General features: G+C 43.5%; 1 protein-coding gene and 1 long non-coding RNA gene across 4 annotated transcripts; both read right to left on the reverse strand.

Annotated features, from left to right (window-relative positions):
* Window positions 1–611: 611 nt before the first annotated feature.
* Window positions 612–2,107, reverse strand: LOC118774381. Its single transcript, XR_005004822.1, has 3 exons — window positions 2,029–2,107; window positions 1,076–1,153; window positions 612–655 (listed from the first exon to the last, which is right to left on the reverse strand). It is a non-coding gene; the product is annotated as an uncharacterized LOC118774381 (long non-coding RNA).
* A 1,921-nt stretch (window positions 2,108–4,028) lies between these two features.
* rhot1b (ras homolog family member T1) lies at window positions 4,029–23,692 on the reverse strand. 3 transcript variants are annotated; one of them, XM_036532446.1, is made up of 22 exons: window positions 23,297–23,692; window positions 20,875–20,933; window positions 20,614–20,695; window positions 20,468–20,511; window positions 20,322–20,375; window positions 20,103–20,155; window positions 19,318–19,426; window positions 18,219–18,320; window positions 17,675–17,773; window positions 17,106–17,214; window positions 16,539–16,659; window positions 15,713–15,797; window positions 14,742–14,887; window positions 14,101–14,201; window positions 13,465–13,595; window positions 13,151–13,234; window positions 12,718–12,840; window positions 11,609–11,811; window positions 9,074–9,196; window positions 8,787–8,791; window positions 5,336–5,448; window positions 4,029–4,217 (listed from the first exon to the last, which is right to left on the reverse strand). In XM_036532446.1, exons 1-22 carry the CDS (start codon window positions 23,331–23,333, stop codon window positions 4,068–4,070), a joined length of 2,133 nt encoding a protein of 710 aa, XP_036388339.1. In that variant the 5' UTR covers window positions 23,334–23,692; the 3' UTR covers window positions 4,029–4,067. The 3 variants fall into 3 exon arrangements, with proteins under 3 accessions (XP_036388339.1, XP_036388321.1, XP_036388329.1); XM_036532428.1 differs by lacking the exons at window positions 5,336–5,448; window positions 8,787–8,791 and having other exon boundaries at window positions 4,029–4,185; XM_036532436.1 differs by lacking the exons at window positions 5,336–5,448; window positions 8,787–8,791; window positions 9,074–9,196 and having other exon boundaries at window positions 4,029–4,185.
* Window positions 23,693–25,093: the final 1,401 nt, after the last annotated feature.

Raw genomic sequence — 25,093 nt, forward strand, 5'->3', positions numbered from 1 at the left:
CCGTTCTTCATGGTGATTTCAAACGCAAACTGCTTGCCGCCTTTCTTCGAAACCTCGCGCACAGACTGCACCTGCTCAAAAACTGTCAGCATTAATAGGCATCTGGGCAGGTCTGAAGAGCAAAGACACAGGCAAAACAACAGCAGGCTGGAGATTGTCATTTTTACACGGCCAATAAAGTTGGTGTGACTCCACGGCCCTTATAAATACTTAAAGATCCAGATCATATCTGAACAAGTCAGCTGAATATACACATTGCAACATTATATATTCCCTTGCTTTAAGAATTTTGAAATACCAATCACAGTAAATATTGTTGAGCATTACTGGCAGAAACCAGGCCCTCAAGGCCATCAAAAAGAGCAGCTCTGCCATACCTTTACCACAAGTGTTTGGTAAAAGCAGGTGATGATATTTCAGCCATCATTAAAAATGATTGAACAGAAGATCAAAACGTTTAAAATAAATTACTCTTCTTTGCTGCTTTGGATTTGAATTGAGAAATCAAAGCATTAGTGAAATGTCGTGAGAAAGTCATGGCAATAATTAAACTGGTCCCTCTAATAGTCTTCTTAATTGATAAATTAAATCTGATACAAATAAGTTTGTGCATTTCACTCACCATGTATATGTAATACTGCCCCCTCAGATGCAACTGCAAAGGTAAAGGTCATGAATTAACTCAATGGGCAGAACACACCTGCACATTCAACTACATGCACATTCAGTTCAACTCAGAGATAAGTGTTGACCCTAGCATGTGCAATAAAGCATTTACACAGAATTCCCTCTTCTGAACGAATGCAAAGTGGTAAACCTTGGAACGTTTGGATGCAGACTACGTTCAGGCAACCATCCTCAATACTCTACTCTCTGACAGCAGTAAGCCTATACTGCAGCATTTCTACCCAAACGGCTTACATCCACATTAAACTCTCTCTCTCTCTCTCTCTCTCTCTCTCTCACACACACACACGCACGCACACACACACACACACACATACACAAACATCTGCTACGCAAAATCCACTTGCTGTTTTCCATCTGTTAAGTTATTATGACACCCAGTACTTACTGCACTTCCATGTTTTTTAGTGTAGAAGAACAGGGTTGTGTTTTGTAGCCTGAACCAATATGTTACCCACTTCAGCTTCTGAAAGAAAAAAACAGATCCATTCTAATTCTTCATTGCTTTTGAAAAACAAGTCAGCTCAAAGCTTTTGGGGGCACACAGGGAGAAGGTTACACAAAGGAGAGAGGGTGCCAGGGCTACGCGCAGCTGCAGAAATGGACAAATTACAAATTCAACACAAGAGGCTCTTGTCTCAGCATGAGAACGGCAATTTCAAGGCTCCGTCCTCCTGCAATATTTCACCAGGAGAACAAGGTGATAATGGAGGAGATGCAATGGCTCTCGACTCAATTACACACCGCGGTGGCTGTTCTTTTCTTAAGTTCAGAGATGTGATTTTCCCACATCACTGAAAAGATGACTTAATGACTGTTAATTAAAAGTTGCACCCACAATCACGTAATTGTACCGGGTTCATTTAAGTACCCAGTAAGTACTGTAAAACCTGAGACCCCCGATTTCTACCCCTGATGTCTTACTGTTGGTGGGTAGAGGAAGAGCATCAAAAAATCGGTTACTTTCAATAAACACCTTACATAGCTTGCCTTTTACTTCAACCTTTGCTATGTTGCAAAAACAAACACCATGGGGTGACCTTTGTACGCAACGCAAATCTTGATCACAGACTACTTTTATACTAAGTTAAAGCTAGTGCAATTAGCATCCTTTAATAAACTGTCGTCAATACAAGATTGTCCCTGACATTTACTGACCCACTGTTAAGACAGTTACCTGCAGTGTATGCCCACAGCTGAATTTATCTAGTCTATTAGTTACTTAGAAGCTCAGGTTGTAATATATGCTGTACAAACTAAAGTGTTCCTGGCCTATTCCATTTTTTTTTTTTTGCATTGACGATCTTCAAACCAAATATTCAGAGTGGTATGAAACCTCACCACTTTATCTTTTCTTTTCTTCAGAAAGCTCTCGAACGTCAGTTCTTGTTGTTCTGTCGACATGGTCAGAGGCTTTTCCTACGGTGGCGGTGAGCATTGCCGTTCCTTCGTGTTCCCATCTCTTCTTCCCCTTTTCAGGGGCAGTGCATGATACCTACCGCTACAGCTCCACAACTCACCTTCTAACTTCTGCATTTCCTGCCACACAGAACTTTGGTCTCTATGTGCAGTCATTACTCAATTGCCTTATAAAAATAAACCGGTGAGCTTATAAGTGGGTTTAGCTTACAGATGCAGAAAAATGACAAAAGGTGGAATCACTCCCAACATCTGCTATTGCTCATCTCGAAAGGGCTTCAGTTCCAGGGCACAATCTTTATTCTACGCAGTAGAATAAAGCACTATATACTGTACTGTACACAAATTTTATAAATGATATCATGACAACAAATATTTAAACTGGCACAGTGTAGTTAGGGCAGGTGTCTGTAAATAATTCTGAGCATAGAGTCTACCAATTTCAGACTACGTAAATAACCACATATTCAGAATACAAGGCTCTGGTGAATATCCTTGGTTAGGATTGTCGGACAACGATAAAACTAAAAGCGGCAATCCTTTAAGAAACACCGGTGCAGTGTCAATGAGAAAACATGTTTTCACTTTTCCCCCCCAGAAAATCAAGAACTTTTCATTCTTCTGTATTAAGTAGCAAGGTGCAATATTGGCATTTAAAAAACACCTCATTCAAAGGATTAACTACTATCAAGTAAGACCCGCAGACATTGTTACAGCACACAGTTATTTATTGAAATTGCTGCAAAACTAAGAGATGGCAAAAATAGTCCAGGTGTCTTGAGCTGGAGTTAAATAAGAGGCCTTTTGTGATATTGAGAGCCATGTTGTTCATGTCAAACATGGTAGTAATAATAATAATAATAATAAATGAATAGGAAAAAAAAAAATCTACCTCTAAAATGTGGGAAAATACATTTAAAAAAAAAAAATACGATGCACTCAGATACAGCCCTATGAATGTAATAACTGTGCGATTTGATGACAGCACACACATAGAGTAGCCTGGCAGCAAGGCTGAGGAGCAAGAAGGGAATTTGGGAGGAGAACAGGTGCTGCTCTTGCCTTTTACTCTGATGTGGCTGGGGGGGGGGTCCCTCAAGGTTGTATTGGTCACAGAGGAAGGCAAAATGAACCATGCCTATGCTGAACAGTGTGCTGCCAGGCTACAGACCACATAAAGCAGTCTTTTTAACTGGTTATTATCAATAATAGAAGTAATAATAGTAATAATAACAGATACAAAACAAAAAAAACCCTTGAGCTGTGTCTGTTTCATGCACTTCTGGGTAACTGAATAATTAAAAAGAAAAAATGGGCAATAAATTAACATACAGTATTTCATACGTGCGCAAACAAGACGAATGTAAAACATGGCTTTTCTGTGTTAATAATACCTTTATACTTTATGTATGACCTGTAATCTTTGTTATAATCTTTTGTTCTCTGCAATGGGCATTTGTAAGTACGCTCCCCATATATACACTATTTACATGGTATCAGTCCCTTTAGTCTTTAAAGCCAGTCAACGTGTGCCTTCTGTCCTTTGCTGCTTTCTATAGCTCTACTCCAACCAGCTAATCCTGAGCTGTAAAAATACGCACAATTTAAAACTAGCTGCAACCCACACAAAATCTGACTTGGAAAAGTACTGGCTGCACCCATCAGTGATGCAAAGGTCTGAGTCCCTTCAGCAGAAGACAGCTGATATATGAGCAGACTGATGCAAGAACCAGGAAAACCACAGCTGCACACTCCGGTTTCATTTTGTTCTGTTTCAGATGTATGATTACATATAAAATCTAATCCATGATTGATTTTTCCTTTTCTTTTTTTTGTTTCCTCCCCAGAGGGAGATTGATGTCCCAATCAGAGTAATAATTTGGGGTTTTTTTTTTTTTTTTTGGAAAGGGGGGGGGGGGGGGGGGGGGTACAGGAGAGGGTCGTGTGGTCCTTCCAGCTGATCATCGCTGTCTGAGGAGGGCCCTGTACATGGCAAACCCCAGCACGGCGAACACAGTGGCCCCAACGCTCGCCCTGAGCCAAAACGTGGAGCTCTTCAGGTCAGCCTGGGTCACATGTCTGTCAGAGAGAGAGAGAGAGAAAGAAAGTACCTGGGTCACAACTAGCAGAGAGACATTCAGATGGAAAAATCTCTAAACTGATCAAACTGACAGTCTTGTTTAATCCTCACCCCCCAGCCACCCACAAAACCAGCATTTTTCTGCAACATAAAATGACGGTCAAAATATAACAAGGCATGAGGCTAATATCCATAATGCTACACCCCCCCCCCCCCCCCCCCCCCCAAAAAAAAAAAACTCTCCCACCTTGCCGCCCCCCACCCCCACCCCCATAAGCTCCCTCACAAAATAACAAACAAATAAAATCCTGACAAAAGAAAACCAAAGGGGGAGGGGTGCCGGGGAGACAGAGCGGCAAGCTTACACTGATGAATCCACACAAAGTACACAGGGTCACGTTCAAGCGGCGCGTGGAATGGAGCGGATCGAAATGGAAAATCCAACGTACAGAATGGAACTGGGGCGTGTTGTGAGAGAAGCCGCTGATCTGAATACAGAGCTGCCTACAAATGAAGCACGAAGCGGTGGCCCACAGACCTGCTCTGCACATTCCCCAGAACAGCAGGTTCAGTCCAGGGCTACCATCATCACCAGGGTGACAGGAATACACAAGACCTGCTACATATATAGATTTACTCTGGATACAGGGAACCGCCCCTGCATGTTAATTTGTGCAAGGTGTACCACAAAGCACCTTTATTCTACTGCCAGCCACCAAAATGCTCCTTCTTCTGCCTACAGGTACTATACCTCTGTGTCAGACCAGGACATTTTAATAGTTGAGAGATGATAAAAAAGTAATCTTCAACTGACAAGTCAAAACCAAGCCCCCGAATCCCTAGCATATACCAGATTCAGACCTGTATAGGTCAAAGGAAGAAACAGGAGAATTTGAATCAATGGAGCACTCACAAACACAAACCAGTCATCTATATAGAGGTGAAATTAAGGAATAACGAAGACAGTTCAGAAATGAAATAGAAGCAATGAACTAAAAAAAACACACAAAGAGATTCTGAGAAAAAAAATGAAGTGAGAAATGATGTGAGAGTTATTTTCACATGTCCCTTCTGTGCCTCGTCCTGTTACAGCCTGCATTTCCCCGCCCTCCCAAACAGTCTGTCTGGTCTTTCCCTGGGTGCATATACAGAAAACTCCACGCAGACTGACTCATCTACATGGCTAGCTGCATGAACCTGGTAGAAGGGGTTAGCTTCCTTGTCAGCCAACAATGAGGAGCCCAACTCATTCAAAATTGGGACTTAACCTTGTACACACAAGCACAGTTCAACAATACTGCAGTCCTGGTTTCAGACACACAACACATATCACTGTCGCTGCACTGCCCCCTGGTGGTGGCTGAGACAACACTCACTGCCTCAGAAAAGGGACTGCAAACCTATGGATTCTCCCCCTTAAGATTGCAAGTCTGTATCAGGCCATTTGTATGCACTTTTTGACAGGTGGATTTCTGCTGGCATCCCCAATGACATAATATAATAATATTAGAAGAGCTGAACCTTACACTTAATGGGTGTTTAGAAAATGATAATGTTAAATCTCCAGGCAGATTCATTTTAATATACAATACCAAACACACAGACTAAAGCTTTCATCTTTTGAGTGTTCACATTTATTTCCTACAAAAGTAAACACTTTGAAGACATCTTTATTTGAGAATGACGACCATTCCTAGGAAAAGCACATACTGATCTTTAAAAACAAACCTGTATTGCAAGACAAACATGGCAGGCTGTCAATCTTGACTCCGGTAATTACACCGGAGAGCACAATCTCAGATCTTCTGGGAAGCAAGGCATGGATTTAGCAGCTCACTGCCAGTCAGTGTGGTGTGTCTGCTGGCCTTGTAACCTTCTCTGTTAGTTTAGGGGCATGCTACCACGATTCTCCTTCTGCAATGTTAAAGGAAGTCAACTACTAGAGTTATAGTGTCAAGCAATATAAACGCTTAACCGGGTTAAAACACGGAATGCCATGCTCCTCGTTCCCCGAGTTCACGGCTCACAGACTCCTACTCTACAGAGCTGTCAGCTTCACTCTGCATCTCAGTCCTAAACACAGCATTGGGCCCTCAGTTCTTTCCCATGAGGCTTAGGGGAGAGCGCGCAGTAACTGCAAACATACCACTCATAAAGCGTGTCACAGGGCTGTTTAGATGATGACAAATGTGGAACATCTTCTGGTCTTGTCACCATAAAAATTCTGAAGAAAATGAAATGTCAAACGAAGTGGATGTCAAACGGACTTCGAAAGTGAAAGGCCTCCCTGAATCCTGAACAGAATGAAAACTACAGGCACGTTTCCAAGAGCTCACTCTTGCCACGGTATTAGTTAGATTAAGCTACCTGTGATATTCTTCCTATTCTCATTTATCAGAGCCACACCACGGTAACCATTATGAAACATGCAGAGAGGGCAGCTGGGGAGTATTGTAATTACCAAGTAGGGCTGCACGATACAGCCATCGCGATATATATCAAATAGCTATTCTATAGCTCGTGCATCAGGTATGACTAAAGGGAAAAAAATACGGCAAGAAACCTAACGCCACATGCTGGGGACAGCTGTTATTGCGCTAAAAATAGCTATTCGATATATCGCGACGGCTATATCATGCACCCTGTGCATTACCTCCCACTGACAATAGGATGGGATCCCCCATTTGTTAGACTCTTTTTAAAGAGATGCTGCACCCAAGGGTAAGTACATAAATCATCCACTTTCCAGGTTCCGTGGACAGTGAGCTGAGGCACACAGTGACACCTGAGTGTCCCCATCTCAGAGCCCGTCAGCGAAGCGTGGCGGCCCGCGGCTACCTGTTCCCGAGGGGAACGGAGACAAGGTCCCCGAACAACACAGAGGCACAGGGTTACTGTCGGAGCGGCAATGCAAACCACACAGATGCAATGTTAGTGAGATGCGTTAGACACTGGCAGCCAGCAGGAGGCAAGCAGATGCAGCATGGGAAAAAAAGCCCCCCCAAACGCATGAAAATCAACATCAAACAGTGACGCTACAAGATATGAATTGTAAAGCAGCTGATTTCATGACATTTCACATTGTGAGATGACCATGTAAAGACACTCCTTCAAAACCTTGTTCAAACCAACAAGGAGACCAGGATTGTACAAATATACCTGTTTGAATTTATAATATAGGAGTTAATCCAAATCAGACATCCTCTATCCAAGTATATAAGGTTTCTCACTTTAAGTACAACATTTGGAGTCAGACAAGGGCTGGCATATAATACGTTCTGCTGATTTAATCATCCATTTCAACTGAGTGACCTTTAAGGCCTTCCCACTCTCTCTCTGTCAGATTTAGCTCCTGTTGTGAGGACATAAAGTTTCTTTCAGAGAACAGGGACGTCTAGAGTTCGTCTCTGATGGGTCTGAACTTATTGTGAGAGTAACACTACAGGCCAACACACAATGTGACTTTGGAAACACCATAGAAACTTCTCATGCATAATTCTGAACTCAAATCAAAGGTTGGTTATTTCTGTTAGAACGATACATGCCTCAATGAGACATCCTTCCCTAGTTGTAGTTACTAACAACACTGCTGGATTGAAGTTTTAAGTTTACCAAACCACTCTTCCCTATGTCTCCAGGGCGCTGTGTCAAATATCAACTTTCCAGCACTTTTCAAGCTGACAACAGTCACCAACAGCTTGAGCTAGAGAGGTTTTCCATGAGGTTTCCAGTGTCCTGAAAACAGCAGGTTCAGAAACGTAACCATCTAGGAGCGATGGGGAAAAGCCACAACACTATGTTTCTCCCACACTGGGCTAGTGGTCTTGCCAGTGCAGATTTCCAAACTGCATATCCACCACTTCTGGGAAAACTGATTCTTTTCAAGGACAAAATATGTATACTTGAAAAAAAAACACTGTGCAGTCTAATGTGGTGGTCACCTGCACCAGGTACGCGCTGTACTGCATGCCTGAGTGTCTACATACAGCTTGAGGCCGTGTTAAATGCAGAACGGATACAGGTTAACCTTCCTGAGCAACAAAAGTGCCGTAGGTTTGACCCAAAGCTGTGTGAGAGCAAGGCTCCTCCAGGCTTTGGGGAGAGCTTAGGAGGAGGGCACTTACAGGTTGAATCACACAAAGGGACCGCAGGCCCTCCCATTCGATCAGTGTTACAGCACAGGCCTCCGCCAGGGCGAGGGCTCTAATCCACCCACTGAGGGAGGATGTGACACTAAGGGATTTCTCAAGATTGCACGATTTCACAATTAACACAGGGAGAGGGGAGGCGGCTGTTCTATGAGCACTGCGCCCCAATCCTGAGTGAAAATCAGTCACAGGAGTAAGTGAAAATCTTGCAAAAACTGTGACTTCGTGAAGTGCTCTGTTCAAAGCAGTATAAGCAGTGATGTACTGTAACATGACAGCTCTTTCAAAGTACCAAGTAAAGAAAATAGACAAGAAACAGCCACTTCAAAGTGTTTAAATTCATTGGTTCTTTTCACCGTTCAGACAGGATTTACGGGGAACAAGTTAAAACTCAAAGAACCCCATTGATTTTTTAAGAAAACAGTTCAGACGAATAGCCATAAATTTGAGACCAAGCCTCAGGGGCAAATCCAATGCAAATCCTGTTTCTTCCTGTTGAAGAGCTAAAACTTAAATTGGGCTTCCAAAAGAATCTGCTCCAGACAAAGCGAGGACTTTGGAATTTCTCCAAAGCTGACAGTGGATATGCAGTGGAAAACTGACCAGTGATATTGCAACCAGCAAACGAAGGCAAAGAATAAGCAGAACTGAAAGAGGTCTAAAAAACACCAAACGTCAAAAATAAAAGCTTTCTGCATGGGGCCCCACGGGGAGCTTAGGTGCGAAAGAGATCGAGGACCTGCTGAGAACGGCAGTGTAGAGTTTGGCCTTTACAGACTGCAGCAACTCTGAGTTGAGGAGGTTCTGACAGATGCAAAAGGTACACCTGTTACAGGTGCACATGCAGCGTAACCGGGCGTGGCTGCGGAGACACACAGAGGAAGAGCAGGTCAGAGCCACACATACAGTACCAGGATGCTTGCAGCACAGCGGCACCCCCTAGAGGCACCTGCCCCCTCATTTCTCAGCACCTGACAAGGGCAGGGGGACTCGGGAGTAGGGGGTGAGGAGGGGATGGGGGGGAGGTGGAAGAAAAGTCAAGCGCTGTTAATGAAAGTACAGTTGCAGGCGATCCCATTTAAATTACCCACAGGGAAGAATGTGGAGAACAAGACCTGTGTTTCTTCATGACTGGACTGTTGAATAAGGGGTGTAGTGAGGGGAACAGCAGTGCTGAGTTACACACCAAACACAGCTCTAGGCAATTCCATTTCTCACACTGTTTCCATTAAAATAATATTGACCAACATAAAGTGAACAAAATGAGACATCCCCTGGGTGAAATCTCTCCACATTTTCACATCACTTCCATAGTGTAGGCTGTAAAGCTGTACTCTGGTAAATACTATATCCAAAAGAGTTTTTCCACCAAAAGTCTCACTTTTCTGTATCAACCTGAATAAATGGTCATAAAATCTACAGTTGGCCATAAGCAACAAAAATGGACATCAGTGTCACTTTTTAGTTCAGGACTGAAAAGGTGGTTTTCAGAAGTCATTTTGGGTTCAAAGCAAAAATTTACCACATCACAACAGTAAATTTACTTTGTGCAAAATTATGTATCTTCCTGGGCAAGGAGTATGACCATTTCCCAGAAAAGGAAGTTAAAGAGACCTCTAATGTATTAGAGGGAACTACATTGGAATGAAGATCTCACACACTGCACCTCTTCCTGTAGCACACTGCAGATACATAGCAGCTAGCCTTTGGAAGGTAGAGGAATTTCTGATTATGATTTCCACATTATCACATTGTAATGTGAGTGCTCTGGCAACCTTGATAAATTGTTGCTCCACCACTGTTTATAATCCTTTTCATAAAAGACTGATGGTAACACAGTCTGTTTGAACTACAAAACAGTGGCTTGTTAGTCCTTGATGTTTTCTATTAACTAGCTAGGTGCCAATGGGAATATTTTGCATCTTCTTCCTCTAGGCCAGTGTAACCATAATATCACATACACATTCTGAAGTGATGTCATGTTTACCTTACATGGACAAAAATACATACATACTTTGAAGTGGCCTGAGATTTCTCTATGTTTTGTTGTTAATATAAGTAGCTGTTTTAATAAATGTTCCTTGTCTCCTATTTGACGTTCAATAAATCATAAAACTTTAAATATGATATACTATGGTATGATATGATATAATAACGGTCTAACAATCATGCTCTTAAAAGACAAGCCCACCTCCACCTCCCCAGTTATACCATACACTACTGTTGCTTGAAACAGTAACAGGAAATTGTCATTAGCTGCCTAGGTCTAATGCCACCTGCTACTATGTGACCATGTGTCTTTGGTAACTGCAGCCAGCTGTCATCCTGGGCAGAACTAACTTTGCATTTGCATTCAAAATGTTTCTTGTCTGTTTCTAGGTGAGCTGAACAGCTTGCAGCACAGAACCTAATATCCATTTAGCTACTGCTTAAATTGCACTATATCCCCCTAACCCCTCCTTCCCCCTTTAATCTCCCGATTACTAAGATGCATGAAGCAGCAAATACACAAATAAATCCCCTTCAGTGCCTTCAGCACTGTAAATGAATGGGACAGGCAGTGCACCAATAAAACCGCCCCTGATGCAAACGACCCCTAAAAAACATCCACCCCTTCTTTTCACCTGCACTGAAGAATCTAGGAGAGGTGAACTGATTTTATGATTTAGAGCATGCAACTTAATTTTCTGCATAGATCGACAACCTCACAGACCTGTTTATAAACTGCCACTTTAAGAAATGGGGACGGATGTGTCTGAAGAAACATGCCATAGCCAGGAGGCTCTCATGTTGGACATGCAAGGCCGCTGCAGAACAGCCCTACTATTTGTGTATTTGTTAAGCAGCAGCGGTGAAGTGTCTTGTAGAAGAGCCGTACAGCAGTGTCTGCAGTTGGAGAATAGGGTCCACAACCATCCAGCTGGGAGCCCAGAGCCTTTAACACTACTCCGCTTGACCACCTTCAGAGCGCCACACTGAGGACTCTAATCCAGATTGGGGTCTCCCACATAAGACTGGGGCAGAAGCAAACTGCAGGCTGAATGCAGGAGAAGCCTTTGCACTTGCATCAAAGTGCGGAAAAAGTGCCACTGATGGTCCAGACAAGAGGAGAGTGTGATAATAAAAAAAGAAAAACCATCCACACATACTGTATGGGACAGACAGGGGATGCTGGACGACCAATAGGAACATGCGGGAGATTCAGGGGTCGTGGGACGGAACTGCCGGTGAGGTTAAAGGTCAAGAACTCTACAGGGCATAGAACTGTACTTACGGGTACATGGCCACGGTGGTCAGTTTGATGTAGATGTCTTTGCTGGGCGCGTCAGCAGTGTTGCAGGTGAAACTCTGCGGCGGGGGAATCTTGTGCTTCTTGCAGAAGTCGACCGGGGACATGCTGTACAGCTGCTTGACCTCTGGCAAGTCGCTCTTGGTGGCGATTATCATACACGGCGTTTTGCTGTCCATGAAGTACTGCTGCAGATGAGACATCGGGTCACCGGTGAGCACCATCACACAGGCATTCTGCCCGGACAGGTCTCTCCCAAGCAAAGGCATCGAGCAAAGCTATATGATGACCTCTCCTGTAAATACGCATTTGTGGCTTTCTCACAAGAATGGTTAGGTATGAACAGTATTGTACTATCATGTTGAAAGCTTATTTTCTGGGCTGCTGGAAATTCACTATTCTCCATTACAGCTGTACATTTGCCGCCCTCTTTGGAAATCACTGATTGCACATTGGCTCCTTTCTGCAACCTGCAGCCGTACAGGAGTGCTGAAGCAACACAAATGCAATCCTCCTATACACTCACATGCAGCCAATGGCTATTTACAGAGGTCTGCTGCATTGGGATCATACCAAATCCAAAATAGGTTTAGTGATTACATTAGTCATTACATGAATGGTTACCTCCAGCAATGACAGCTGGTGTAAATCAATATCATCATACCATGTCTTGGACATTGTTTGAAGCAACACCCACTCCAGCTCCAGACTAGGGGCATTTATTAATACCCCACTTTTCTCATCCAGGCTTTGGAATTGCCAGCATTTGAGCAAGAATACAGCATTAGCATTAACGTCCTGCAGACAGAGCTAAAGCAGGTGCAGGGTGCAGTCCTTCAATTCCTTTGCCCAGAATAAATGGCTATTTTTCCGCACTACAAACCATGACATTGTTATATCCATGACATTTTTCTTACACATCCCACATTTGCCAGTTTCTGAAATGAGAAACACTGAGTAAGAACCGAAAACATGTAATTCCCGCTAAAACTCATTAATTAGCGTTATGAAATGCTCTAATGGCTTGATTGCCTTAGTTAGCGACAAGCGGCCCTGTTCCATCCATCAGGATAGGGGGGAAGCTGAAGAGGTACCTTGAAGATCTTGGCACAGTACTCAAAGGAGCTAGGGTTGCTGCTGTCATAGACCAGGCAGACTACATCGCAGCAGAGGTCAGACTCGGAGAGCAGCTCTGTGTCCGGGAAGACTTCATGAAGCTGAGGGAGACAAAACATTTGTTTGAGCAGCTTGGTGACCACAGCAGTCAGGGGGCAAGCTGTAACACTCTACTGAGGGGGGAAAAAAAAAAAACTACGAAGAATTCTCCAAAAGGAAATAGAACATCCACATTTCCTTAACAGTGAAATCCATTTAATCGTGGTGACGTAAATTCCAGACACAAACTAGAGTCATCTGACACTGTGAAAGAGCCCATTGTTAAATGCATGCAACGAACACTGAACATTCCAGTGACTCACTCCATCTGTGTGTCATCCATTTTAAAGGAATGTGGAAATGCTGCCTCACCAATAAGTACTTCTCCTGTCCATAGACATATGTGGTGCTGATGGCATAATAGGATTTGTGGTCTTCTCTTATAGTCTTCTGTCGCTATAAAGGAAAAAAACACCGTTATTAGAGGTGATTTTTTATTCCCATCTGCCAAATACTAAAAGAGGTTAACACAAAACATATGTATACATGTTTGTAATATATGTATGGCCAATTGTATAAAGAACATCCCTATCATAAAGTCAAGCAGACGTACATAAATATATCTAATCTTTCATCATAAGAAAGCCTACCTAAAAGGATACAGATGGTGATGTGGGTGTACTCACTGTGAGGTTTCGGCCCAGAAAGGCCTGGAGGAAGCTGCTCTTCCCACTGCCCCTGGCGCCAAAGACATTACAACGGAACACGTTGCGCTGTGTCTGTTTCTTCTGCAAGTCGATCTTCTTATCACGTGTCACTATACAAGAAGGGTGGAGAGTTCATTTTTACCAAATGTATCACTGAGACTTCCTGCAGTCAGCCTTGTTCCTGGAGGATTGCTCTATCTCAAGAGCTTTATTCAAGCTGTGAGCATCTGACTCAAACCAACCGCCGTCATATTTCCTCCTATTTCATTGGTTCTCAGAGTGTGGTTCAACTTGAACTTCAGCTTGCCTTCTCAACCCTGGGAACATTATGTGTTTAAAGAAAGCAGGGAGATCCTGCTGAATTGCTTCCTTCCAGAACCAGAGAGGAGCCTTTATCCACACAGTTAATCTGAAAATCTCTACCAGCTTCACACATGTGTCTAATCAAACACACACATAAACCTAGTGAGACAAACTGAGACACACAAAGGAAGAAATAAACAGACAAAGTCAACATCCAGAGATACTTATGAGGACATTATGGCTGGCAGCCACTGCATGACTCCATCTGTCCCTCGCAGTGGCATTGACGCAATAACTGCAGTGTCATCCCACCTGTGATGGCTGCCGCTTGGGACTCTTGCTCACAGATGATGGAGTATCCTAGGTAACCAAGGTACTCCAGGCAGCGCTGTACATCCAGGTACGTTGTTAATCTGAGGGCGGTGAAAGACAACATGCTCAGTCAGCTCATGCACTTAAATAACAATGAGCAGGAACATCCATGCACTGTGTAAGTGTCCTCTCAGAGGAGTCTGCTCTTAGGCAGTGACTGGTTCCCTGTCAGAATGCATAATGTATTCATGAACAAAATTACATTACATTATATCACATCATTGGCATTTAGCAGGCACTCTTACCCAGAGCAACTTACATAGGTTGCCATTTCTTTTTTACATGTTACCCATTTATTAAGCTGGTTATCTACTGAGGGAATTCTGGGTTAAGTACCTTGCCTAAGGGTACAACAGCTGTGCCCCAGTGCAGAATCAAACCGGCAACCTTTTGGTTATGAGTCCTGCTCCTTACCACTATGCTACACTGCTGTCCAAATGATCATTTGAAGGTATTTCCCCCCTAATCTATGGTCTTATAAGGCTGTAGTGAATAGAACCACAGGGGAAGGGATTTAGGTTCTTATGGCATAGCCAGCAGATGTGTCTTCTTGTATAGACAATGTGTACGGTAGGACTTACGTCCATTGTGACAGGTAGCCCTGGTAGGTGATCCAGCCCTGGTCGTTCGTGCACACCGTGTTGTTGACATCAGGACCCCAGGGCATGTAGGGAAAGACTTTGAACAGGTCCTTCAGTTCGTCTGGAGACAGGGCACAGTCCCTGTCCTGAAAGAGCATGGTGACTCTCAGTGACACGCGTACACAATCCGTCACACCGGGGCTGTTTTCACACCAGAGTCACCTAATGAGGGAACTACCACTTTACATCAGAGCTGTGAATTAGATCACATCCAAAAGGGCATGAAAGTCTTACACACCTGGTGAGGTCAGCCTTGGCTGCACGTGAAAAGACATGAAATGTTTCTGTCTTGTATTTTTATGATGTATTCAAACACGCTACCAACACAAGACCTAATGCGTTAACAGGCTAATAATAACAAAAAACCCCTCAACATTCTACCCACTAGCAGGGAACTGCTTAGACCTCTTCTGCAGTTCCCTTCTAAAATCAATTGAAGATTGCTGCTGTACAGCTAATGGAACATTTTACAATATTGACATTCTGTGCTGTGTTGCCTAACACTATGAAACTATGCACCCTTGTTTATACCTCCTGTCATGAGAGCGTGCCTCTTTAGGTCAGGTCACAACACGCTCATCGTCAATCTATTTTCTGCACAGACAAGCTGGAGACCGGTAGTGAAAAGAGGCTGCGTTTACATGCTTACACACAGTACCCTTTATAGATGTATTAATGGGGCTTTAACAGTGATAAGGATACTAAGCAGAGAGTTAAAAGCGGGATTTAAGTGTGCCCCTGGTGGTCATGTTATTGCAATTACCTGTCTGCCCCCTATACTGACAGCAGAAGTTATATCAGTGATGCAGACAAACAGAAACTACAGGCAGGCCAGAAATGCCTAATGAAAGAACAGCCGAATGAATGAAATACATTCTGCTTCGCGACACTGTTAGAGCACTGACAGTCACCTTGTCGTGTTTATCAAAGACACTCTGGAGGAAGAGGTAAGCGTTGTGGTTGAGCTCGGTGGTGCAATCCGAGGGTATTTTTAACCTGGGAGAAGACAAACAGTGGATAAATGGAGAACAGGAAGGATTAAACTGGACTAAAATCACCAGATTAAACAAGTCTTCCTCAAAGGAAGAAAGTGACTGCTGGTGAATGTCACCTCCCATTTCTTAAGTCAGTTTGTTCATGTTACGGCTGCATGTGTTACTGCTTGTTCCTATAAGACACACTCAGGTGAGTGTGTTCCACACGTATACCTGACTCTGGATTCACTCTGGCAGCATCACGGGCGAACTGCCCCTCTCTCCATGCCAACATGTCAGCTGTTCCTACTGTGCTACAGAGCAGCGCTTGCAAATGAGTTTTTTTGTGCTTGGATACTATTTACAGTTGTCCATCTGGAAAATGTCTTAAACTAATGAAAAATGGACACAGGAGGCAGCAAATATCATAAAATAGTCATATCATAAATATAGTCATACAACATACATATAGTCAACTTACATATAGTCAGTAAACAAACATGCATGTACAAATTATTCATTGAAAGAATGTAGAGTTCACAGGACAAACAAAATGGTAACTCTTGTATTTTGATCAGCCTTACATGAAAAAAATGTTGGCATGACTTATGAAAACACTCTCTTTAATTGCAGTCCAGAAACAGCTACATTTATCATTGAGCAATCAAATACATTTCCCCTTTTCAAAGATTAAAAACCCCAGATTAAAAGGTGTGCACTACAGCAGACTGTGTGTGAGGAAGAGCGAGCGTGTGAGACTCACGGGGGGAACAGGTAGTCCTGTGTGAGCTCCAGGTCGTCATCGTAGCCGAACCTCCTCAGCACCGTCCAGGTGGTCTCATGCCTGCCCCTCTGGATGAAGAGTGTGTGCAGGAACAGGAAGCCTGAGGAGGCAGGAGCATCATAGGGGTGTGATGTACACACAGCTAGCAGGAGGGTTTCAGCGGTGTCCGCCATATTGGCTCATCCACACCTAGCCAGCAGCAGGGTTTCAGCGGTGTCAGCCATATTGGCTCAGCCACACCTAGCCAGTAGCAGGGTTTCAGCAGTATCCGCCATATTGGCTCAGCCACACCCAGCCAGCAGGAGGGTTTCAGCGGTGTCAGCCATATTGGCTCAGCCACACCCAGCCAGCAGGAGGGTTTCAGCGGTGTCCGCCATATTGGCTCAGCCATACTGAAACTCTCCCTCCACAGATTGGCCGTGCTAAGCATCACAGGCTTGCGCAGGAAAGAGTGGACAAAAGGACATTTTGCACAGGCTTTGGGAAACTAAAACAGTAAACAGTAATTTGATGAGTAAAAGGATCCAGAGGAGGACAGTCTCTCACCTTTAAGTGTGAGGCCATTGTCACGGACTCCATCGGTCATGTTCTTCCTCACCACGTTCTTGACATCCTCCAAGGCCTGAGGAGCCAGCGGGGTATTGAAACACGTCCTCTGCAAAACACGTGACCTCTGACATCACCGAGCCAGCACGGGACCACGCCCCCTCGCTGAGACGAGGGGGCCACACAACGCTGTTCTCATCCCAGCACAGATCCAACCAAATAACCACGCTGCAGCAGCATCTTGAAATATTCACTGGGCCACACAAAGAATACGTGTCTAGGGTCCAGTACCTGTGCATCAGCAATACAAGTAAGGATTTGTGGCCCATTAGGACTGCTACACATTTAACAGTACAGTCTACCACCTGACCTATCCTTACCACTTAGTGAAACACTACAGGTATGGCAAAGGGACATTTAAAGTGTGTTGAGATGCACCCATAGAAGATGGGCTGTAACACAGGGGATGACACAAGGCAGACTACAGAATAAGGGCTTTGCACTCAGTCCAGTAGTGGTGTGCAGTGAACGTAGGAACAGATTTACTGTTATGATTAACATGGTCCTACCTGGAAGAAGTTGAGCTCATTATCATTGAGGATTCCATCGTTGTCCAAATCCGACACTTTAAAGATGCGGGTTAGGGATTTAATGCAGGGAGGCTTCATCTGTAATTAAATGATACACTCAGGTTTGGGATCCAACAGTCTAATGCACAACTGAAAATTGCAAGTTGCATTTTTTTTTTTTTTTTTTTTTTGCTCAAATGTAACCAAAGCCTGGACATTACTACCAAGCTGTCATCTATGAGGAACACATCCAGCATAACCACTGCAGGTCTGGTACCAGTGACATATCCTCAGCATCTGCTGGGTGGCTGGGGGTTGTGTAGCATAGTGGTTAATGAGCAGGATTGAAATTTTGATGCTTTGATTGCCCAATGGGGCAATGCTGCTGTCCTCTTGGGCAAGGTACTTAACCCACAATTGCCTCAGTAAATATCCAGCTGTATAAAAGGATAACATGTAAAAAACTTTAACCAACGTAAGTTGCTCTGGATAAGAGGATCTGCCAAAGACCAATAATGTAATGTAATGTAATGGCTAATCTTACCTCCTTCTGTTCTGGACAATAGAGAGGCCCTGTGGGGTGCAGAACAGCCTTCTGGGCATAGTAAAACAGCTCGGAGATGTTTTTCAGGTTTTTTGCTGAACACTTAAAGACAAAAGCAGCAGTGAATTAATCAGAAAATGTATAATAATAACATCAGTGATTACTGTACATGAACGTAGCAATACAGCCAGCCTTCAAATACCCAGGGGGGGTAAACAGTTTGTTTTTGGTAAGTGGGGACCACTTACAGTCCCCATTTAGTGAACACAATGATAACATGGGGTAAAGTGCATCAAGTCTGTCTAAAAACATCACTACAGTTTCCTAATGTGATCTGGCTCAAGTCTAAAGTCTGTGTAGAAGGCTTAACAGACAGGATCAGTCTGATGGATTAGACTCAGAAATCTCAAACAGATCTGTCTGCAAGCCCAAGACAGCCAGTCTTCGATGCTGGATATACTGGGACACAAGGTAGAAAGGAATGTAGAGTTCTGGTTTGCAGTTTCACAGTTAGAGTTCAGTCAGAAGACTACGGCTTGCAAAAACCAGCTTGATAAAACAAGGCGATTCAATTTTTGGCAGTGACTCTGAGAAGGATATTAAGGGCCAGTAACAAGACAAGGGTTGCATCAACACTAATTTTAAATTCTCATTACTGAAGGCCAGAGTGCTGATCTGGCTCAACTCAGATGATTGGGACTTGAGCTCCACCTCTATCAAAATAAATAAATAAATAAATAAATAAACAACCCTTATAACAACCCACAAGGACATACCTCTTTTATAAATATGAGATGGCGGTAATCCCTTCATGCAACCTCCACTATAAAAGTCCTGGCATGAAGCATCACTCCTTTTAGACTGAAATGAATACTGCAGATGCTACGGCTGACTGAGCAGATGCATGACACTGATCTCCACCATGACAAGAAGAGGAGACCACCACTGCACGCACGTAGTCAAGTGATGCTGGCAAGAGGCGAGTGGCAGGACAACACCACTCGCAGGCGAAGAGTGAATGGGTACTGCGAAAAACCCTGGAAGCAGTGTTACCGCAGCAACACGTAACCCATGAAGCGTGTGGGTCTCCATCCCTCACCTCCACGCAGGTCTCGATCTCAGTATACTGGTTCATGATGGGCAGGATGGTTTCCATGCTGCTGTGTTCCACCAGGTCTGACTTGTTCCCCACCAGGATCAAGGGTACCCTGTATTGCCAACACAGAGAGGAACTGAGAACACCCCTGACCCCTACGGCGTCTGCCTCATGCCCTGGGCGTCTGCCAGCTGCCTCCCTCACCATCAACTGACTGAAGCCTGGAGATTTTTAAGATGCCTGGGTAAGATTCCAGTCAGGCTCCATGTCACCAAATGCACCGATATTTAAGATTTGTTGACTCTGTGCAAATGAATTATGTAGTTGCATGCTTGCATATGTGACAAGCAGGTAATCCAAATACATTGTCTATTCCAGAAGCACATTCTCAAGCTAAGACAATTAATCACACTGCTCCCCTCTCCTCCACCGTGTGCTGTCACACAGATTTGATTTCCACTTTGAAACTTGGCAAGCTCTTCAGACAGTGAAATAAGAGGTTCAGGAAAAAAGCTCTCCGGTTACATTCATCTTGCTTAAAAGATTCTGCTCCTGCCCAGGTCTCTAGACCACATAAGCCGTTCTCACACCGGGCAACCCATAAATGCTCCATGATTTCAGTCACGTAACTCACAGCTAACCTTCACGCAGACCATCTAGCCTCCTGCAACCCTAACTCCCCCAGACTGCTCATGTTACAGCCCACATATCAAACCATTAGCCGCAGATAGCTGCCCCACACAGGAAACTCACATACGGAACCACTGCACAAAAACAGTTCAACGCACCTGCTATCCTTGTCTGTTCTGTCATTTATAAGTGGAATCCAGTGGCTTGTCACCTGCAATAAAACAATTGTAGTGTGACAAAAGGCTGAAGAGATGAGACTATAAACAGAATATAAACAGCAGACACTATTTTTAACTTCATACACCTGAAGGTCTGCACTGTGGAGAAATAATATCTTGATCTATAGAGAGTTGGATGCAGGGAAGCATTGAACTCACCTTCTCAATGGACTTTTTGTTGTTGACTGAATACACTATACATATAACATTGGCCTGTAAAGAGGAGGAAGAGCTTTTATTATCTCTAGAAAGCTAACCATACCTTATTTCAAATTTGGAAAAAAATGTCACAGTAAAAATATTACTTTTGATATTTCTTGATACAATTGCTCATCTGTCTGCTCTGCCTCTGTGGAAATAAAAAAAACACACAGATGTGATTTACAGTGCTAGTCCATTTAAACTTCAACACTTTGAAAACAGCAGGAGAAACTGTGATGCACTTTGTTACCTGAATAGTCTACTATGTGTGTTGGGACTCTCTCTGGTGTGACATCTGCAGGAATGGTGATCTCCTCGGCACGCAGAGGAACCTGTTCAATACAAAACAAAGCAAGTAAAGGGCCACTGCCAGGACCCACGACAATTACAGATGTGTAACACATGGATTTGTGAGGAGGGGGGCGTCAGACAAACTACTGTTCTACTATGGGTTTGCAATCAATTACAGCCTATGAGGATAAAATAGGAAGGTGCTGAAGGAGTTACATACCTCATCTGGGAATTCTTCGCTGACTAATGACATGATCAAGGACGTCTTCCCCACTTTGGCTGTTAAAAGCAACAACAGCATGGCTCAATCCAACAGCAATATACTTTGCATTAATGACAGTCTAAGGCTGGCAATGGCTGAGGCCCAAGATCACATGAGGGAGGCAGAACTGGCACTGCTCTAAAACATTATACAGATGTATACTCCATTGCCAAGCTATACCAAAGAATTAGAAATGGCGCCTACTGCCTTTCCGCTTACCACTCAGCAAGACAGATTAGGACACAGAACATTTGAAAACGTGCACCACTTACAGGCATCCATCACTTACATCAGGTGCCTCCACATTTACCTGAAGCAGCTATGATTTTAAGGATGAGAATGCTGAGGATGGTTTGAAGATGGTGTTAATGATCATAGTGATGAACTGCATTTATGCAGCAAACTTCAGAGATCTCAAAGCAGTGTCAAGAGCACTTTACAGTGATATAGTCCAATTAATCAGGGGAAGGATTAAACTGCCACACTGAATGGCTCACATGGGGAATGTTTCCGGAATCACTGACTCTTTGTAATAAGCGTCATGGGAGCCTTGACGGCCAGAGAGTCAGCAGATCAGTTCAGAATCTTACACATAGAATGGCATTTCCTACAGCGCCAATATCCCCAAGACTGCACTGGGTCCTTGGTATTCAGATAGGTCCACAGGGAACACTGTGCACTACAAGTCAACCAACACCATTTCCAGAAGCAGCCTAGTTTTCTCTGTTGTTACATCAAGGCCCTAACCAAGGCCAGGCCAATCTGGCTTCAGCTATCAGGCTACAGAAGACCACAATGGTATGATTTAGAGCAGGACCAGGAGTCCAGGGTCCACAACAGTCAGTCCCAAAGCACCACCTCACAAAGACTGCAGGCCAATGACTGTCAGCAGCCAAAGGCCATGCAAAATTTTACACTAATGAGACAGACAAGCCCCCAGGCCCCACAAATTAAAGCTAATCCTGCAGTCTGTAGCTAGAGGTTAAACTGAGGGTAAAGGTGAGTGTGGCATCACAGGTGCTGAGTGACCCTGGATGCCCAGCCAAACTTAAACACGGAGCAGCAGAAACTATCTGGGCCAGTGAGGATTCGCACCACAGCACAAGCAATAAAAATAGCACCTGACTTTTGAAACTAAAATGACAGTTAAGAAAGGAGAGCCAGAGTTCTTTGCATGAATGACACAGAGCCCAGCCTGCCCGTGAAGGTAGCCTACAAAGCAGTTAACATAATACAATGAGGCTTAATCTGAGGGAGAAAAACAGCTACAACCAACAAGCATAATATGAATCGGCTGAAAACCTGGATATTTTAGTTGGATCGCGAACTGAGTTATGGGAGAAACTTCATGCTAACAATTATCTGAGAGCTTATTATCTGTCAGCATCGCAAAACATGGAGGCAGTCACAGAACATGACCGGTTCTGGTAACACTGACAGGGCCACGAGAAACAATTCCAACTCCCCATTGGAAATCACTGTTTCTACTGAAATAACAAATGGTTGCCACCGATACCAGGACTGTAATGTCTTTCATTCAGTGAGTTTGTTCTTGACACTTCAACAATATGTGCGAGTTGTTATACACTATGTTCAGATTTCAGTCCATGCAATCTAGAGTACAGCAACATTCCACAAGGCCCACGCCTCCCTTAACACGGACCTCAGGCCTCATATAATTAATGAAGCAATTGTCTTCAACTCAGGGTCATGTAGCTAAATATGCGTCGAACCCTAGTGCCATTTTAAAACGGGCTTGAGTAATACATTAATAACGTTATAATGCAGCTAATGTTTTACTGGAAGGAACATTCCAGTAGGGTGCTAGCTAGCCTGCTCATCATGCCATCGGAGGCGGCAAGGTAGCTTAGCTAACTAGTCAACTAGCAATCAAGAGCCGGCTAGCCAATTTACCTAACGAGTCATATAAAACGTCAGACACATGCAACTGGCAAGTTAGCTAACTTAGCAAGGAAGCAAGCTGGCAAGATGGAGAACAACAGCTAAATACTAATCACGGTGATAACTGGAAGCAGACTGTTACGTATGATCTGATGTTGCTAACGTGAGCCGGCTAGCTACATTTGACAACCAGTTGTGTTGAAGCCGGTAAAGTAAGATGGAAGGCAATCCTGAAGAGAAAAGGTAACCTGCTTGGTACAGCAGCAAGGAGTGAAATGTCATCTTTCTTGACATCGAATAATTAGAATACGCGCCGTGCCGGACACACTTGAAAACTGACATCATTCATTCATTCAGTCACTGAACTTCAGCCACTTGCTAATTGTACGCAACACTAACGCTGGCTACTTCGTTACTATTACACAACCAACATTGTCTGAAGTACACTGCAGCGACACATGCACAAAAATAAACTTACGTTCTCCCACAAGTAATATCCTTACGTCCTTCCTCATTGTTTCCCACTCTTCTTATTTACAGATTAAAATATATGAATTCCTTAATCGAAAACCATCTAGGCACTCCTGTCGCACAACAGTTTGGCTGGCTAGCTAGCTAGCTAATCCGGCCTTGCGCAGTTCACTTCTATAGCCACTCGAAGTGTCGGCACTGTCTGTAGGACAAACCGGACGGAACGATTCCGATTCTTTGGGTGACCTAGCCTCGTCCGTTCGTTAAGCGTAAACTTAGCAGGGACTTCTGCTACTAAACAGTATCAACGACATTTTCCGTAAGCTCATGTTTTACAACTCCTTCTCCCAATCTTAGCTAGCTGTTATGACATTCTGCAGCAGTCTCATGAATGTTCCGCGCACACGCCTCCTACTGCTCACTTTCAACAGCCCGACGGCGACCGCAAAGGGACACGTGTTCGGGCAGGCACGTTAAAAGAGCGATTTATTTAATAGGAACTTGGTATAGTATTTATAAATCGAAATACTGTCCCATCATTCTGTATTGATATCGTCAACGCTTTACAAAAATGTCACATTGTGCGTTGTTTTCCGAACACTTCCGAAATACCACATAGCTGGCAGGTTGCATGACACCAAGAAAAGAAGCCTTAGCACCACCATCAGCAACGCCACACACAATTTCAAGTTCAAAACACTGAAAAAACACTGCTTTTGGGGGTTTCCAAGCCGGTGTCGTCTTTGCCGTTTGTTGTTGGTTTCCTTTCTTTGTGGGTTGCACACAGACAGTCGTCACTGTTTTTAGCAGAAACATGGTGTAAATATGGGAAAATATGGCCTCAACAATAAGGGCGTTTGAGCTGGCACCCTAAAGCCATTCCTGATATTGATGCCAAGGGATTTGTAGACATGTTCAAACTATTCATGGACCAAAGATTCTCAGCTCCTCAAAGAAAGACACTGTGACAGGAATGGCAACAAGACGATTTTTACACATATCTGCACACTCCATTCTACTTTGTGTCCACTCGTGCACATGGTATATATTAGATAATGCCCTGTTCTGTCAATTGCATAACCTTTGCAAGAGATTTATTAGTTCACATTGTTTTGATGCAGGAATCTGAAATGGCAATTGGCTGGGACACACAAGTCATGATGGCTACACCACATACAGAGATATTTAAGGAAAAGTAGTTTTAAACCAAATTATGTTACTTATGCAACTTCCAAAATTTTCAAAACATCTTCACAATAGGGATTTATTTGAAATGTAAAGTAAGATCCACATTCTCATACAGCCTGGTGGCCATATTAGATGTGGTGAATGTATGCAGACGTGAGTGAAAGCCATTTCTCATAATGTCGGACTGGAATTACCATCAGTTACAAGTTGGTTATCTGTCACTCACATAGTTCAACCACATTAATATCAGAATATCCCCTTTATATGTGAATCAGAACTGGCTCAGTCACATGATGCAGGGGTACACTGTGTACAGAGAACAGACATGTGTTTCAGTGTCAGTTGCATAATCTTCAAATCTTGCAGATAACAGCATAATGTCATACACAAACATCAACTTATGTAAATACAAATACTTCAAAAACACGTCTAGTGTAAATGCCAGCTTGCAAGCCTATAATGGTGTAGGCAAGCTCTAGTTTATTGTATATATATGTATATATATATATATATATATATGTGTGTGTGTGTGTGTGTATATATATATAGATATATATATATACACACATATATATATAAAAACTCCTGTTATATTGAGGTCCACTATCACCACTAA

Source organism: Megalops cyprinoides, chromosome 1, assembly GCF_013368585.1.
Source record: "Megalops cyprinoides isolate fMegCyp1 chromosome 1, fMegCyp1.pri, whole genome shotgun sequence".
Lineage (NCBI taxonomy): Eukaryota > Metazoa > Chordata > Actinopteri > Elopiformes > Megalopidae > Megalops > Megalops cyprinoides.

What these genes read in the sequence shown, in the direction of transcription:
- rhot1b (XM_036532446.1), bottom strand. Translation starts at nt 23,333, where the DNA reads ATGAGGAAGGACGTAAGGATATTACTTGTGGGAGAAC. An exon ending in GACAGGAGAAGTACTTATTG is followed by an intron (nt 12,841 to 13,150) that starts GTGAGGCAGCAT and finishes TGTCTCCCTCAG; the next exon opens with CTTCATGAAGTCTTCCCGGA. An exon ending in ACTGTGCCAAGATCTTCAAG is followed by an intron (nt 11,812 to 12,717) that starts GTACCTCTTCAG and finishes TCTCATCTGCAG; the next exon opens with CAGTACTTCATGGACAGCAA.